Source organism: Vigna radiata, chromosome 10 (genome assembly GCF_000741045.1).
Source record: "Vigna radiata var. radiata cultivar VC1973A chromosome 10, Vradiata_ver6, whole genome shotgun sequence".
NCBI classification, from domain to species: domain Eukaryota; kingdom Viridiplantae; phylum Streptophyta; class Magnoliopsida; order Fabales; family Fabaceae; genus Vigna; species Vigna radiata.
In genome coordinates, this window is record NC_028360.1 from 16276604 (window position 1) to 16295028 (window position 18425).

Genomic DNA, 18425 nt, shown 5'->3' on the forward strand with positions numbered 1-18425 from the left:
GCAATCCATTTTCAATTAATCTTAAATGGATTTCCATTTCGTTTAGAAGTCAATTTGATGGATTGTCAAAGAAATTCATTTTTGTTGTTGTTCTTTTACTATTATTTTTAATTTTTAATTATTCAGAAAAAGCAAACAATAAGAAAGAGCAAAGTAGAGAAAGAATCTAGAATGGGAAAAAGAAAACAATAGTCTAGAAGAAAGAAACGTTCCTGAAATGGAGAATTTGGAATGTATAATGTCTACATTTTATTGACGCTTTCTTCATCTTCTTTTGTACAACAATTAAAGATGTAGGAAGGTGTATCTATCACAGTTTTTTAATTTATTTTTCTTTCAATGATTCAGGGCACTTTTTCAATTCACTTTTCTTCCAATGATATAGGGTGGAGGTGTAGAGGTTTAGAAAAATTTAAGATTTTAGAAAAAGTAAATAAAATTAAATCGTAAAAATTAAATTAAAGTAGAATAATTTTAGAATAAAAAATAATAATGAAAAGGTTGAGGAGTATTAGAGTGATGGAAGAAGGAAGAAGAAAGAACAAAGTGACGAAAATAAGAAGCGGATTTCAAAAAAATGTTTTGGAGGAGGGAGGAGTAAGCTGTGAGCAGAGTAAAAATAAATATTTAAGATTTGGTAAATAATGTTAAAATTAAAAATGTAAAAAGGTTAAAAAGGTAAAACAAAAGAAATTTTTATAATTGAAAAAAAAAATAGAGGAAGTTGAGGAAGTAGAGAGAGGAAATGAGGAGATGAAAGAACAACACCCAAATTCCAAGAAGGGAATTACAATAAGTTATAAGTCAGTATTTTTAGCTTATAACAAATCAAATATTACTGGTTCAAATGTGAGGCTCTCTTTTAAAAACTTGTAATTTTATTGACAACTTCTTTAGCACATAACATTTATATTATTTTAAAAATTAAAGAAAAAGTTAAAGCTGACGCAAAAGTTTATTTTGAGAAAACTACATGGATATAATTCTCAAATTCCGCATTCCATATTACTAGTTTTGACGTTTATTTAGACTTTCATTGAATGGTACGGTGAGATAATTGGATTTAAATAAAAGTAATTTTAAAAACAAAATCAAAGTTAAATGAAGTAAAACAGAATCAGAGGAAGTTAATTCAAGAGTTAAAACCTATTTGAATTTGTTTGTAAATGATTTAAGAATTTTAGTGAAACATGGCATTGATGATTAAAGCAATGAGAGTGTATGAAAAAGAAGGGTGAGAAAAGTTAAAGTGGCAGAAAAGTGAAGGAAGATTCTGTATGTCGACACCTAAGTGGTATTTTTTTACAGTTATTCTAAGCAAAGCATATATATGTTGTTTTGTCTTTGAATTGAAGTGCAAAGAGAAAGATGTAATAAGACATGATACATGACATAACACAACTCTCAAACATCCTTATCTTCACCAAATTATAGATCTTTTCTTCTCTCTCCTCAAATCCTCCAACTCCAACTCCAACCCCACCTTATGATCCCTCTACCCAAAACAATAATAATTCAGGATGAATCCATCTTATTCTTCTCCATTGTTTCTGTAATTAAAGTTGGTAATTTTAAGATGAAACAAAATAAGGAGTGAAATAATGGAAAAGAAGTGAAAGATAATTAGAATCTGGCCAAATTTCCCTATTTAATTTTTTCACTTTATATTACAAAAGGGTACAGACCTAAAGATGCTCTCTAATGGACCACAGAGCAGAATAGAATTTTAGCCCACAGAAAAACCAATCCAAACCAACCCACCCATTCACTTCCGGATTTTACAAATCAACCCCATCTTCTTCCCTTCTTTCCTTTTTTTTTTTTTATAATTTAGTTTACTTTATTTTCCATCTCTAACCTGAAATTACAACCTAACCTTACCCTTTAAAAAACCAGCCTTCACCACCACAACCACAACATCTTACAATCTTACACGCCATCCAAACATAAACTACTCCAAACTTCTTTTATTAACACTTGGGCCCCCAAACTTTCCCCAATTCCAGATCCGCCCTCCCGTTTAAAAAAATCACGGTCGGGTCAGGACTCCAAAACCAGAGGGGCGTAACGGAGAAGTAGAAGAAGATTCTAGAATAAGGAATGGAACGAAGGAAAGGAAGACAGGTCGGTTATATCCGGGTCTCGTCGACCCGAAATCCGGAAGCGATCCTGCCTCGGCTCATTCAAGCCGGAGCAAGCGCCTCAGATCCCTCGTGGCGGAGTCGTCCACCGCTGCCGCTGCCACCTGCCTCTTCGAAAACGACGGCAAGGGAAGCGCGCTGGGTGAAGGAGACATGGCGAACGCAGATCCAGCGTAAACATCGCGCCCGGACCAGAAATCAACGATCCGGATCTGCTTGGGAACCTTTTCCGGGTCGGGTCCGAGTCTCTGAGTCCCAACTACAACCAAATCGTCACCTTCCTTCCTCAAGGCTTCGCTTTTGAGCTTTGAATCGAGCGACTCTCCCCTACGGAGAATCTTCACCTTCTCCATCACCATCCCCGTGCTTCTCGAAACTCTCGAATCATCGGAACTCGGCCTTCTCTCCACGACCCGTTTTCGTTGTTCGGGTCGGATGGTCGGCTTCCGTTGGGCGCGGTAAACATAGGCGTTGTTGGCACAGGGTCTCCGGCGGGAAAATCCCGGCGACGGAACACCGATACGGTGGGTTAAGCAATCTTGTGGGCGGAGAACCTCCGTGCCCATGATGAAGAAATTTTAAATTTTTGAGAAGAAAATAAGGAGAAGGGTGCAGATCTGAAGGGTTGATTCTTAGGATTTTTTTGTAATTGGTTGATTTGGTTTGGCTTGGTTGAAGTTGTTCTTCCTTGTTTAAGTTATGTTGTTGTTGATGATGTTGGAAAACAAGGAAGAGAAGGGTATTATGGAAAATGAAGGAGGGGTTGAGTCTGGGACGGGAGAGAGTAGGGGAAGGGTCATATATAGCAGAAGAGGAAAGAGACAAAGGTGGGGGTGGGTTCCACCGACTTCCTTTGCGCGTGAAGAAAGAGAAAGAGTGGCTCTTTCCATTAACGGTCCACGTTTTCTAACACCTCTCTCATTTTTTCATCCACACCCACCCCTATCTGACGTTATCTAACGGCACCGTCTGCCCTCGCTTGGTTGTCATTCTCCATGGCCCTGTTTCCTGGAAATTATTATTTGAGGTGGGCTCCAGCTAGGGTTCCCCAACAATTATGCAATTCCCAAGATTTTCTCTTTTTTCTTTTTCTAACAAAAAATTAAAAAACTTTTTTATTTTTTTGGCATTGCTATAAATATAAAATGAAAAAAGTGTTTTTTAAATAATAATAATACTTAGATAATATTTTTTTATAATATTTAAACAAGATTTATATATTATTACGTAATTGAGTCAAAATTATTTTACGGTAAATAATAATAATTATAAATATTACTATAAATCAATTATATATAAATAATGTTTAAATATTAAAAAAAATGTTATTTAAATATTATTATCTATTTTATTGTAATATGAAAAATGTCACCACTCTTCAGTCAACAGTCAACTATTTAAACTAGACAATAATAAACAATAATATGTGTAAAACTTCAAAGAAGGAATAATATTCATCTGAACTAACGTGTGATATACTTACTAAACCAAAATCCAAATATAATCAAAGTAATTAGTGAAAAAAATTAATGAAACCACACTCATAATACCATTAATTACAAACTAATATGTGCTCGTTTATAAAATAAAAAACAAATAATTTGCACTTCACATGGCCATGTTCATGAATCATGCCCTTAATAATGAATTAATTTGAATAATTCCCTCTTATCTAGTTTTTAAAGAGAATCTTGAGTTGGTTGTTCCCTGCCACCCATTTATTTTCTAATCTATGATCATTCTCTAACCTATATTATATTATTGTTATAATATTCTTTAAAACGTCTTTCGTCTTATTATTTTATACTTGTTTCTCTTAATCTGTCTCACGATGGTAACAATTTCATTATACTAAAAAAATATGTTAATCGTATAAGAATAATCCATAAAATCAAAGCCAATCTTTGTAAAATATAATAAAAAGAGGTTGTTCATGAAAAAATACTTTAAAGCAAGGGCTGAAATGGACATTTCACCTTCTTGATGGGTATGAGTGTTTGAATGATGTAGGCGCACTTGGTCAATGGTTCCATTGCTTACTCAAACAGAAACATTTGCACATTTAATGGCCGCTGGTCTCAGATTTTTTTTATTTAAAAATACCTTTTAAAATATAATTTCAATTTAAAAATAAAATTATTGAGTACTAATCAACTCAAAAAATCAATATCATAATTGTTTAGTCACAATGTCATGGATTAACATCTTAGTGACAAAAAAAACATGAGACTATATTTATGTTTTATTTAGTAACTTTTTCTTTTATTTTATTTTAATGCCAACCTTCTTCTGAATCGTGGTAGTTGTAGCAATTATGCTAGTCTTTTACCACCGCAGCTATCAACAGTTGACATAGAAAAAATCGAATTAAAAGGTGTAAAGAGATAAAAATAAATTTCAAATTAAAAAATTTAAGAAAATAAACTAAAATAAAGTGTTGACTTATCTATTTTTAATAAATGAATGTATATCTATTTTTCATGAGTTCAAAAAATAAGTTAAAAAACTGATGGTTGTAAAATAATTGTTTTCTCGATTGTATTTTTCTCTTTATTTGGAGAAAATTTTACTGGCGTTGGTTGAAATTCACAGTTACATAAAAGAAAATTTATCGTAATTTTTATTATATATATATGGCTTTATTATAGTTGAATTATCACAATATTTTAGGTTTTTTATAAAATTAACAGTCATTTTTGTAAAAATAACAATTCAACGATTACATTTTTTTAAAAAAATATTTGATAAACTCCATAAACACTAATATGGTTTTTCATCCCAAAAATAGTGAAAACTATTAATTTGTTGGTATGTTTTATTCTGAAATCTAATTTAGCAATAAAAAGCCTTTTTAAAAGACTAATTTAATGATAAAAAATGTTAACATATGTTGTATATAACAAAAGAGTTTTCTTTATAGCACTGCACGTCTTTCTATCTTCTTTTTCTTTTTCTTTTATAACGCCTTTCCGTCTTTTTTTTACCTGGCTCCTTTTATTTAGAGTTTATTAGGTAAAAATAATTCATGAAAATTTTTAGGAGAAAAAATATTCTAACAAATAGAATTATTTGTATAAACAAATAAGTAAAAAGTTCTCTTAATAATTTTTTTATATGGTAACCTTAACTTATGAAGGAAATTTAACTAGTTGTTTTTATTTTTTGTTTTAAAAATAATTATGGAAAAGTGTGTACAAATTAACCTTTTTTGAGACTTATATGAAAGCAGGGTTTTATCTTTTTTTTTTCTTGAAATAATTAATACTAGTAATGATATAAATGATTCTCTATTCCCCACCTGTCTGTTTCAATATTTTATACTCCAACATTTAATGAAAAAAGAAAGGAAAATGCAATATGGTTGAGTTTTATATATAAGGTATAGGGGTGGAATAAAGGTTTTGGAGAATAGCTAATTAATTAAATAAAAAGATGGTGTGTGATTAGTCTCCTTTTCCCTGTGCAGTTTAGAGACATGGAATGATAAAAAGTAATAGAAAAATTGGAAATATGGAAAGAAAAGACAGGTTGGTTGAAAGGAACATGGTATGTTCAAAGGATGGGTTCTGCTCATTTGTCAATTTATTCACTCATTCTTTTTCATTTTTCATATAAGATGACAGACAAGATTTTTTCTACGATATTTATATGTCATTTTATGATTAGTCTATGATAATATTTATGATTATTATTATCGATTATGGAATAATTTTGGATCAATCATAAAATAACACATAGATAATATTTAAATATTATAAAAAAATATTGTCTAAGTATCATTATCCTTTCATATATGTTTTTTTAATGTAATACAAGGTTATAGGCATAGTCATGTTTAAGTGTTATTGGATTAAGACAAAACATGTAATTGTTCTTGATGTGCTTGAAGAAGAGAGCCATGAGAAAATCTACTTGTACATCATTCGTGTTTCTGGCTCTAAATCATCCTCCAAAAGTTATGCTCATCGACAACCTTATGAGCAACGTTTTCCTTTTCTATCTTACTAAGGTCAATCAATTATTACAATGGTATCAATTATTGTATTTATATATGAGGCCTTGAAAATTTTGAATTTAGATTTTATCTTTAAAATGTGTATAAAAGGTAAATTGTTTTCTGTATCATCATGTGAGACTAGTAGCTGTACAAAAACAAGTTTACTATTTTAAATTAAAGAAAACGAACGAATAGTTAGAATCATCTAACAAAATTATAAAATCATGTAGATTATGTTTTTTTAGAATTATCGGTGCATCAACTATTTAATTTTTTTAATGGTTTCAGATCAAATAAAATCTAAATCTAATTAAAAGTTAATGCAATAAAAATTTCACCTTATGAATGAATATAAAATCCCAAAATAGTGATGTTTTAATAAATTTTTGCATTTTAATATGGTTTTATATTTAAGAGGTGCATTAGAAGGTTAAGAAAATAATGTATTTAAATAATTTTTTGTCTTGATTTTTATGTGATTTGAGAGTATTAGATACGTAAATAAATCTTCCAACTTAGGTATAAAGAAATGAGTATTTACTTTTAGAATTACTTTTTCATTCCGCAAACCGTGTTGATGGTGTTCTAGTTTAATAACTAAAGTGATTTCAAAACAGAGCATTTAAGTATCCATACTTTATGTTATCATGAGAGAGTAAATACAATTTTGAGTTTTTTTTTTTTTTAATTTTATTACACTTTTAATTAATTAGTTGAATGGTCATAATGTGAAGATAAAAAAAATTAACAAGGTGATTCATGTTTTTAAGATATTATGGTGATAATAAAACACTAATAATTATAGTTAATTATTTAGTGATAATTAACGTGGGATGTAAAGAGTATTATCTTATTTTTCTTACAAAAGGATGCATTTGTAATTTAAGAAGGCACAATAAATATGAAAGAAAAATTGACTTTTCTTTTTTAGAACTTTATAGAGCTATGATTATCAAGTACTTCTCATTAAAATTTTGATTTTTTGTTTTATGCCATCAATATTTTTCTCAAAATTGAATTCGTTCCCTTGTTCTACTTTTAAATTTTTTTAGTTTATATTATGGTACGCATCTGTGTTAAAGTTAGTCATTAATTTAATGCATGTCACACATTAAAAAATCACACTATAACTGTGATGAGAGATGAGAAAAAAAAAACTAAACTTGTAGAAAAGAAAATTAGTGAAAAAATAAATAAACGAAAGAGGTTAAAGAGAATGAGTTGAGAAAAAGAAAATGAAATTAGAATTATATTATATGGAGTGACGATCAACCAAGACCGATCAGCACGATATACGGGAGGATATCGACTGATAAACATTCAATATCAATAATAGACAACTAAGGTGAGTAATTATTGTATCATATGTATTGTATAATGAGTAAATTATGGGGCATAAAATATATTATATTAAACGACATTTAATGGGTCGGACAATTACAAAGCTTATAAATACAGGATGGATGATCAGGTAAAGTCTGATTTTCTAAGATTACATTAAGATCTTTCGGAGAAATCTCACTGACTTGAGTGTCAGACTATTTTTTGCAGGTTTCCTCTCGTTGGACCGATCAGAGAAGAGAGAATTAAGTAGAATTAAATAATCCAGTATGTAATTTGATGAAGAGGAAGAAACTTATGGAAAGTGTTAACCTCGAACCCATTCGACAGAAACAAAAATAAAAGAGTTAAGAGAAAAAGAAATCCAAGAAAAAAAATATAACAAAGTTAAGTGATAGTAAAAAGAAGGTTAAATACATTTAGTGGTCCCTATTTTTATTGGTTTTCTTCAATTAGGTCCCTGTTTTTTAAAAATGATCAATTTAGTCCCTGAATTTGAAAAAATCAAACCAATCAAGGACATTCCGTTAATTTCCCTGGACGACGTTAAATATAGACCAGTGCTTCCTTTTTTCGCTTAAGCTAAAAATTTCCGCTTAAGCTAAAAGGACAGGTTCCAGTTTTGAAAGATCTCGCCCAGACTAGCCAAGTTTCGTCCAAAGTGGCTCCACCGAGGGATCTTCTTTTCCGTACATAGTAACAGAAACTGACGACTACACAGAAGGTGCACTTGTGTAGTGCAGAAGCTTCTAGTTATCAAAGAAATCTAGGATGTTCATAAAGTTTTCAAACCAAACAATAGCATGAATAATTTTGTGATATCAAATACTTCCATCAGACACATGTTGTCACGCATACAGAGCATACGTCGTGCAAATGAGAAAATTTCTCAAATTACCACGTAAATGATCAAAATTGTTTTAAAGAGCTCTTTGGATCTTTAAACCAGCAATTCGAGTAACGTGATTAAAATTCACTCCTTTCACGTATTCCTCTTACCTGAATAATAAACTTGATTAAAAATTAACAACGTGCCTTAATCAGATTATTGAATAACCTTTCTCTTCATATCATAGCAAATCAAACACATTATCTTTGCTTGACTCTTTGAAGTATAAATGATACATAAGAGTTTTGTCCCTCGTCGTATAAATTCAATACATGAAAAATGAATATTTCAGGATTCTAGCAACCCTACATCATGTTGGGGCTTTGCCAGTTTGGGTGAAACTTGGCTAGCCTGGGCAAAATCTTTCAAAACTGGAACCTCTCCTTTTAGCTTAAGCGAAAAAAGGAAGCATTGGTCTATATTTAACGCCATTCATGGAAATTAACGGAATGTCCTTGATTGGTTTGATTTTTCAAATTCAAGAACTAAATTGATCATTTTTAAAAAACGGAAACCTAATCGAATGTATTTAACCTAAAAAGAAAGAACAAATAAATTGCTTATCCAATTTGTTACAATGATATACACATCCTCACAGAAACAGTGACGTCAATAAATAATTAGAACTGGGTGTTTTAGGTCACAGAAATTACAGAGCGAATATCGACCACAGTGTCTCCTTCAAGTCCTATCCTCACTTAAACGTTACCAAGCCACATGTTTTAACAACAAACAAAACAAACCAATTCACAAGATCAAACCACACTGTCGTCTCACTATCCAAACCTCTGCCATTCCTTCTCATTCACCAACAAAATCATCACACCGCATAAATAAATCCTAAAAATATAAATTAAACAAAAAATTCTACTACATTATACAACCAAACAGGAAACTAAAATGTTGCTGCTTGAATCCAGTGCTTCCAGTGTCGATCTTCCGGAAGAGTTGCTACAACTTCTGCCGTCTGATCCTTACGAGCAGCTTGACGTGGCCCGCAAAATCACCTCCGTTGCGCTATCCACACGTGTCAATGCGCTCCAATCAGAGTCTTCCACTCTGCGCGCCGAACTCGCCGATAGAGAGCGGCTCATCGCCGAGCTCCAGGTTCAGGTGGACTCCTTCGACGCCGCTCTCTCCGAAGCCGCCGATAAGCTAGCCAGAGCCGACCAAGACAAGGTCCCAACCGGTCCCTCAACCCGGTTCAATTTTCAATGACCAATTATTTTATTTATTTATCTGTTTGTTTCGTTTGGGATTATTAATTACAGGAGAGTTTGGTGAAGGAGAATGCTTTTCTTTCCAGTTCCGTGAGAAAGCTCACCAGAGATGTCTCTAAGGTGCAAATTCTGAATTTTTACTCTAACTTTTTTTCAGCTATTCTCATTAATTTTGGTATGACACATATTTATATTATACATTTTATAAAAATAAAATAATTATAAAAAATACAAAAAATTTATGGATATGAAAGTATCATTTATTTTAAAATTAATTGAAGCATGGAATGTGGATAGAGTTATTGGGCTAATGGGTTCTCAATGTAATTGCATGCATTGCAGTTGGAGAGTTTCAGAAGGACGCTTATGAAATCACTTCACGAGGATGAAGATACTTCTGTACGTTACTTCTATTTATTGATATTAATATTAACTATTATATATATATATATATATATATATATATATATATATATATATATATATATATATATATATATATATATATATGAGATGCTCTCAAGTGTGGTTAAGGTTTTAAATAAATATTTCTTCTTCATAAATTATATATTTATTAAATTTTTTAGTTAGTTTCTCTTTACCAGTATTGCATTGTTTCGTGTGAACATGTTTTTCTTTTGTCTCGGTTGGCTTAATTGATTAGTTTAGCAATATGCGAATACGGTACTAATGGGTTCACAGTTACTGTCCTGTTAAATGGGGAGAAATGATTAGCTGGTTTTCAACCACTGGTTAATTTGTGATATGTAACTTTATTAATTATTTTATTTAAATTTAATTTTTTTAATAATAATATCTCTTACGAGATTTTTTAAAATCATTAGTATAAAATAGGACTTTAACGTCACCACATAGATGTCGTATCAGAAAACATCCAACGTAAATTATTGATCGGTGACATTTTTATAAATAAGTAGACATATAGACGTCAGGTAGGTGGAAAGTCATTTCTTTTCACCATATAGATGTCTTTTAGGAGGGACACCGAACGTTTATAATATTATAGATGTCGGTGCCCCTCCGAACTGACGTCTGTATGTTTGTCAGGTAGGTCAAAAGTTATTTCTTTCCGCCATCTAGACGTCAGATCCCGCCAAACTGATGTCTATATGCGATTATAGACATCGGGGCCTCTATATCCGACGTCTATATTTATCACGAATATTAATTTTTAAATTGAATTGAGGTCACGTTAGTGAGAGCCTGACGTATATTCGACAATAGACGTCAGTCATTGGGGGAAACTGACGTCCATAATATTCTTTTAAATTACATGTTACGAACCAGCAGTTACCCACACTTCATTGTCTTCTTTCGCATTTTCTCTCTGCGGCATTGCATTTCCAGGTGCATTTGATCTCTTTTGAACCATTTAATCTTGTGTTTACTCTGATTAAAGTAATCTTTGATGTATTTTCTTTCTTTTGAACCAACTAAAATGAGTTTTCGTTGTGTTTTGGTGCGATTTTTCTCGTGTCTTTGGGTAGCGTAGTGCACCTTCTTCCTTTGCTAGCTTCCTCGTAAGAAAAGCTTGCGTCTTTTGTATCTCTTACGACATTTTAACCTAAAGTTGAACCTGGGTCCTTGCCTAGTTCCATGTCACCGTATTATTTTTCTTTAGCGATTGGAATGAAACTAGGCAACTACCCGGGTTCTGTTTTGGGTTGAAATGCCATGAGAGATGCAAAAGACTCAATTTTTTCTTACGAAGAAGCTAGCAAAGGAATGAGGTATTACAACGCTACCTAAAATACACGAGCATAACTACATTAAAATACAATGAATACTCAATAGAGTCGGTTAATGCCATATCCGACCTCTATTGTACCTTTAGACGTCGGTTAATGTCATCTCTGACATTTTTATTGTGCTCTTAGACGTCGGTTATGACATTAGACGTGGAACTTAACCGATGTCTATAACGACGTTGTACCTGCAAATAACCGACATCCCATTAACATCACCCATATAGATGTCGGGTCTGGATATGACGTTAAAAACCAAAAATAACATAGGTCTAAAGCCCTTTCTACACAATAACCTCTTGAGATTTATCAATTTCTTTTATATACTTTACAATCAATACAGTGTGTATAACTTTTTCTATAAACTTAAAATTTCATGTTGGATAAAATTTGATGAAAACCATAAACAAATGATCCTCTACCATTACGTAATTAATAGGATTGATTATGAAATTATGGTTTGCATTTGAGTTTGGCACAGGGAGGAGCAGCAAACCTTGCCGCTAAGTTGCAGAGTCAAGCAAGTATCACTTCCTCGTCGCAATTTGGAGGTACATTATTCAAAGTATAATTATTTCTGAGTTCACCACCATGGTTTGGCGGTATTTTTGTGATTCTGGGTTGTGATTTGACTGCAGATGAAGATGCTTCAACGCCTTCTTCTAGATCTTCTTCAATGCGATTAAACACTTTCGATACGTCAAATTACATTGCTGATGATCGTGAGTCTGATGGTGTGATAAAAAAAGTGTACATATATTTGTGCATGCATCAGCAAAAGATGTTATGTTGTGTGCAGGTTCAGGATCTGGAGCATCCCATAATGTGGTGTTAGCATCGGAAAGTAGCACCCCTCGCATTACTCCTCCAGGTTCCCCTCCCAGTAAGTCTGCACTGGGATCCCCGACAAGAACATCATCTAAGCCTGTCTCTCCAAGGCGCCATGCAATGTCCTTTTCAACCTCAAGAGGAATGTTTGATGATAGGTCTTCCTCACAAACTGGTGATGACTCCCTCAAATCCATGCCTTTCTTCCATTTCTTCTACATTAATGCTTCATTCACTACTTTTTTTTTCATTCTTTCAGGTCGAACACGAGTAGATGGAAAAGAGTTTTTTCGCCAAGTTAGGTCAGTATACCGAGGTTGCTTCTTTTCCTAACTATTTAAGTTGATATTAATTAACTAGCAATTATTCTTCATTTGTTATTATTAGGAGTCGCTTATCCTATGAGCAGTTTGGTGCATTTTTAGCAAATGTGAAGGAACTGAATTCTCATAAACAAACCAAAGAGGTAATTAGTAATCCCCATAATAGGCTTTCTTTTATTTTCCATGCTTCCCTAATTTTAATTAATCAATTGGGTCTTGTGTGAAATTGCAGGAAACACTGCAGAATGCTAATGAGATATTTGGGGCTGAAAACAAAGACCTTTATACTATATTTGAGGGATTGATAACGCGCAAAGTCCATTAGCTCTGCCTTCACTTAACTTTATTCGTTTCAACTTTGTAACATCTCATGGTATTTCATCTACTTTAGCAACTTGTTCCCACAATATATTTCACAGCTTGTTGCTTGATAAAGTTCTCTTTAAATTCTACAAGTTTTTTTTTTTTTATTATTATCATTATTTAAAGGATTTGATTACATGTCATGCTCTAAAATTTTTTATGTCAAGTTTTGGAAAGTAACCTACATTAAGTGTATAAAGTTAGATTTTAGAGCTTGGATTTAAAAAATGCTTCATGCTCAAATCTTAATGAACCTATCTTCGACCACATTTTCTTTCCTAATATTGAATAATTTATTATCATCTTAATTTTAAAACAACTGTGTGTTTTTCAAAATGAATGATTTCATGTTCTAAATAAAATATTTTTTAATATTTACTAAGTATATATTATTTTCTCTTCTTCATTTAAATAATGCATTTATTGTTAAATAAACTTAATTTGTCTTCATTATCTTATTTATGAAAAATGATCATTTAATTTTATCAGACTCTCATTTTTTTTAGTAAAACATCAAGCAATCGTTAAAATGTTAAGCAATGATTTTTTTCAATAACAAAATGGGTTCAAAATTCCCGCAGATTTCTTATGTGGAAGAAATCAATATGCTTAAAAGGTAATCAAGTTTCACGATTTTTGGAATCAATCACGTGCATATGAATCTTTTGTAATCAACTTGTGAGTTCCAAAAGAAGGAACCAAAGCTGGGAATGTAGACCTTATAATGAACAATGATCGTGATTGATTTTCCTTCAATTTTTTTTTTCACTCTGAGTTGCTTCAAACACACGCATTTTCTCTCCTTTCTGCATATCAAAGCGAAGCTTTGATTAAATAACCCCAATCATCCTCAGATTTAGAGATATTTATATTGAAAAATGAAGGGACATTGAATAGAAATTCTTGAGATATTATACACTAACTTATTAAAAAATATTAATTAAATAAGTCGCATGGGCTAGGATGAGTTGAAAATATTATTTTAGGTCCAAATAACCAAGATAAATAATGTATATATTAAATGAGTTTAAGAAAATTTGAAGGTTGAAAATGGTGTAAAATTGATTAAAATGGAATATCTCTATTATTTTCTTTTTTGGAAGAACTCCCAGCGTTGTATTCATCTGCAAGCTTCAATTTGTTTCGAATGGAGGAACCTAAATATGGAAAAATGGGGTTGGAAGTTGTGTTTTATTTGAAAAAAAAGAAGAAGAAGATAATATTAGTTAAAAGGTGACCTGATAAGGGAAACTAAGAAAATGGCTAAATTGGGTAACTATCCTTTTCATTCGAAGCTATATAATTAATTAAAGTCATTTGTTATTATGGCAAAGAAAAAAAGTGGCATGATGGGTTGGCTTGACCTCTACGTGCATGTTCATACATAAGCCTTTCTCAAACAGCCACAACATATTTTTATTAAATTCTACCATTATATTAATTTCTTTATTCATTTAATCAGTAATCTATATTTCTTTGTCATCAGAGAGTTCAGATTTGCATTCAGAAGAAAGGAGGAATGAGCATCTAAGCAAAGCCGTATTTTGGGCATAAAAAAACGGTTTGAAATAATGACAACGTTGTAGTGTAATCATAGGATGTAGGAAAACAGAAAAATCATGCCAACCGCTACTTTCATGTCTTTCCATCTCTCTTTCTCTTTCTCTTCTCTTCCTTTCTGACTCTACATGCCTGCACGTCATTCCCGTGGCTACCCTTTTGGTTCTCGGAAACTCGTTTTCCTCAGCCTTGGCCACCATGAACGATGAACGAGAACCAACAGCTTCCTCGAGGTACTACTATCTTTCATGCACATGCTTTTTTCCTTCCTTCTTTAACGTTCCTAATACCTTTTTCCATGCAACGTCTGCTTTTTTGGTTGCCAATGGCTTCTAAATATCATATTTTTTAAACTGTGATTACATGTTTTTAACCATGTTTCGATTGATGTTGTGTTGATATTTTTCGCCATGTTCTTGCGTTGCAATTTAGTCTCTTTGTGTGGTTTTTTGCTGACAGAGAATTTTATGTTGGCAGCAATGGCGTCCCCAAGACAGAAAGAAAACAAGTAGTTGAAAGGGATAAATCTATTTTTAGAGGCAGGCGTCCACGAACTGGGTTTTCTGATTCATTCTCAAGTATTGGTAATTAAGTTTTCCTTTCTTTTCCTGTTTCCGACAATTGTTTTAGTTTGGTCCAAACATGTTGAATTGAATTATAGGACGTTGTTCTTTAATTTGTGTACTAATGCTGAAAATGAATACCATATTAGAATTGGAAGCATTAGACAATGAAGAGGGAGGAGCACCTGAGCACTCTCCTAGGAGTCAAGGGTCTGAAACCCCAAGTTCAATAACCAGCACTTCAGATTCGGAGGGTCAGGGGTCTTTAGTAGGCAATTCACCTAATGCTAATAATCAATGGCGTGGTTTCTTCAAGCTACTGAAGAAAGGATCTCAAATGCCTTTCCAAACTTTTCATCCACTTAAAAATGTTCCAAAACTCACAAGAAGAAAAAGCAAGAGAATCAGGGAGGACATGTGTCCATCTTTGAATTCTCCAGCTCTTCGCTCATCTTTTGACAGTGAGTTTGGCTACTTAAAATCTTCATGGAAAAACTTCACTCTCGCAGAGATCATGACTGCAACAAACGACTTTAGCGAAGGTATGCATTTCTCTTGCCAGGAAACAAAAGGATGAAAAAGAATTGCTTTCTGATTGAAGAATCCAAGAATCTCTGAAAGAAACCTTTGTTTTCGTTTTCTTCGTTTATGATGACATGTTCGCATCGTGTTCGCTAAATTGCTAGGCTGATAAGCTATTTTAATTGTTTACTTTTGAAGCTAATTTGATTGGGGAGGGAGGCTATGCGGAGGTTTATTTAGGAAAATTGGAAGATGGAAACTTTGTTGCCATTAAACGGTTGACAAGAGGGAACCAAGAAGAAATGACCGCAGATTTCTTGTCTGAGCTTGGCATTATAGTACATGTGGATCATCCCAATATAGCTAGATTGATTGGATATGGTGTTGAAGGAGGAATGTTTCTCGTTCTTCAATTGTCTCCACATGGTAGCTTGTCATCTATACTTTATGGTATAAATGCTAACTAACATACATTTTGAGTGTTTCTGCAATGCCTTGCAAGTTTTGGGAAAGTAGATGGTATAGTTATTTTTTTTACTTTGCATGATTTCAGGACCTAGAGAGAAGCTGAATTGGAGCCTCAGATATAAGATTATTTTGGGGACTGCTGAGGGACTCCGCTATCTGCATGAGGGTTGTCAAAGAAGGATCATTCACAAAGACATTAAGGCTTCTAACATTTTGCTCTCAGAGGATTTTGAGCCCCAGGTGCCTACTTAGCCTCAATTCTTCTGCTCTAAATCAATTCGCCATCTTAGGACGTGTTTTTGTAAGAGTTAATATGAATGTAACTGACGTTTACTCCAATAAGACAAAAACTGTTACCACTCTGTTTCCTTAATTGGATTGCACAAATGTCCATTTAACAACTTTTAAACTCCAAATCAAACCAACAATTAATTCTTTCATGCCAATATTACACCAGATATCTGATTTTGGGCTTGCAAAGTGGTTACCTGACCAATGGACTCATCATACTGTCTCCAAAGTGGAAGGCACATTCGGGTTTGTATATTTAACATCTTCACAAGTTTTCCATGTGTGTATTTTTTTCATTCCACATGTCAATTAACACTGTTATTTTCTGTTTTTTTTTTCTTTTGCACTGACCATGGATGCCACAACAGCTACCTTCCTCCTGAATTCTTCATGCATGGTATAGTAGATGAAAAAACAGATGTGTATGCTTATGGTGTGCTATTATTGGAGCTCATTACTGGTCGACAAGCTTTGGATAGCTCACAGAGAAGTCTGGTGATGTGGGTATGTCTGCCTTTTCCAAAGTGTTTGTTAAGCACTTTGAGATGGAAAATGTTTAGTTTCAATAGAGTATAGTTTATGCACTTAACAATGTAAAACATTAGTACACTGAGATCCAATCACAATTGTCATAAATGATGAATAAAAATTAAACTCAAATTTTGATATTCCCTTTTAAAAAATAATTGTTGCAGGCAAAACCTCTGCTATCTGCAAATAATATCAAAGCCCTAGTCGATCCAGTTTTGGCTGATGCTTACAATGAAGAGCAGATGGCACTTGTAACCTTAACAGCTTCTCTATGTGTAGACCAGTCTTCGATTCAGCGACCAGATATGAGTCAGGTATGTGCTTAATATATTCAGTAGATTGCTAGAGCAGGTGGACTTGTTAGGCATTGATCCTGTGTCTGGATTTGGACAAGAAAATAAGAAACAAAGAAAAGCTTTTAATGCTGAGAGTAATGTTTTAATGCTGTTACAATGTTGGGAGCTGATATAGAGCGTGTGTGTTTTTTGGTGATTGGATGCAGGTGTTGGAGATACTAAGAGGGGAAGAAGATATCCTGAGAATCATGAAAGAACGGACCAAGGTAAAACTTCAGAGGACATACTCTGAAGAACTGTTTGATGCAGAAGAGTACAACTCAACCAAGTTTTTGAATGAGAGGGATCGACATATGGAGACTATTCTAGGCTCAGCTACAGACGAATGAGATAAACTCTAGTATATATATGGCCTGTACTTGAGATAATGATTGTACATGAAACTTGAGAAGTTGAAACTGTAGAGCTGAGATTTATTTTCAGAACATGAAAACTGATTCTGACTCTACAAGAGGATTGAGAGCTGGCGGGACATTGTTGTTGAAAGGGTTAACAAAGACAGAAAGAAAGGTAGTGGCAGAACCTCGTGTGATTATATGTACCATGATGTTTGTCAATAGTTTATTTAGCTGAAATGATGGTGAAGTTAGGGTATGATTTGTGAAGCCAAATTCAATCTTCAGGATGGTTGTTTTCCATTTTACCCACACACATTCAATGATCATCAGCAATTGGAAATACCATTTTCAGCAAATTCTTTTATTTTCTATTGTAAACCATAAGCAGATTGTCCGACAAATTTTCTTTAATTTCTTCCATTTGTGTTAAGTGAGTTTTATGTCTCACCTCAAGTGTTGCCTTGCCACTGGGAGTTGGATTCGGATGTAAATTGTTAGCTTTTAGTTTTCAAATACAGATTTCAAACATCAAAACAAACTGTCTGCTTAAAATATGAATCAATCCCTTTCAAAACACATTTAACCATCAAAGTGATTCATTAAATTAAACTATACTTCTAATTCTAATTTCTGTTTCAATGAATATTTTGCAGTAAAAGAAAATAATGTCCATGATGTAAAAAGGCTCCAAATTAAATTTTGTTACTTTTGTTGTAATATGAAAACTACATCTATCATCAGAGTCTCCAAACATGCAATAAGGCGGAAATTTTTTATTATCTTTATCATTCATACCGTCACTGTTATTTTTAATAAACCTTCAATTATTATTCAAACGATACCTTCAACTCTTAAAATATTTTATTGAAATATTACCTTCATCGTTATATATCTAATTATTCAAATATCAACTAATTCTTCAAAAATT

General features: G+C 32.7%; 2 protein-coding genes and 1 pseudogene across 4 annotated transcripts; 2 read left to right on the top strand and 1 right to left on the bottom strand.

Annotated features, from left to right (window-relative positions):
• Nucleotides 1-1620: 1620 nt before the first annotated feature.
• On the bottom strand, nucleotides 1621-2929 carry LOC106774386 (annotated as a pseudogene).
• Nucleotides 2930-9072: 6143 nt separating this feature from the next.
• On the top strand, nucleotides 9073-12969 carry LOC106776276 (uncharacterized protein At4g15545). 2 transcript variants are annotated; one of them, XM_014663676.2, is made up of 9 exons: nucleotides 9074-9547; nucleotides 9640-9708; nucleotides 9931-9987; nucleotides 11836-11905; nucleotides 11993-12076; nucleotides 12154-12357; nucleotides 12442-12484; nucleotides 12570-12648; nucleotides 12738-12959. In XM_014663676.2, exons 1-9 carry the CDS (start codon nucleotides 9269-9271, stop codon nucleotides 12828-12830), a joined length of 978 nt encoding a protein of 325 aa, XP_014519162.1. In that variant the 5' UTR covers nucleotides 9074-9268; the 3' UTR covers nucleotides 12831-12959. The 2 variants fall into 2 exon arrangements, with proteins under 2 accessions (XP_014519160.1, XP_014519162.1); XM_014663674.2 differs by having other exon boundaries at nucleotides 9073-9547; nucleotides 12154-12484; nucleotides 12738-12969.
• Nucleotides 12970-14252: 1283 nt separating this feature from the next.
• On the top strand, nucleotides 14253-17971 carry LOC106775536 (receptor-like cytosolic serine/threonine-protein kinase RBK2). 2 transcript variants are annotated; one of them, XM_022787282.1, is made up of 9 exons: nucleotides 14253-14661; nucleotides 14888-15012; nucleotides 15141-15533; nucleotides 15712-15963; nucleotides 16067-16221; nucleotides 16439-16518; nucleotides 16641-16776; nucleotides 16968-17117; nucleotides 17306-17971. In XM_022787282.1, the coding sequence occupies exons 1-9, from the start codon at nucleotides 14627-14629 to the stop codon at nucleotides 17486-17488; spliced, it is 1509 nt and encodes a 502-aa protein (XP_022643003.1). In that variant the 5' UTR covers nucleotides 14253-14626; the 3' UTR covers nucleotides 17489-17971. The 2 variants fall into 2 exon arrangements, with proteins under 2 accessions (XP_022643003.1, XP_014518166.1); XM_014662680.2 differs by having other exon boundaries at nucleotides 14254-14661; nucleotides 14906-15012.
• The last annotated feature ends 454 nt before the right edge of the window (nucleotides 17972-18425 follow it).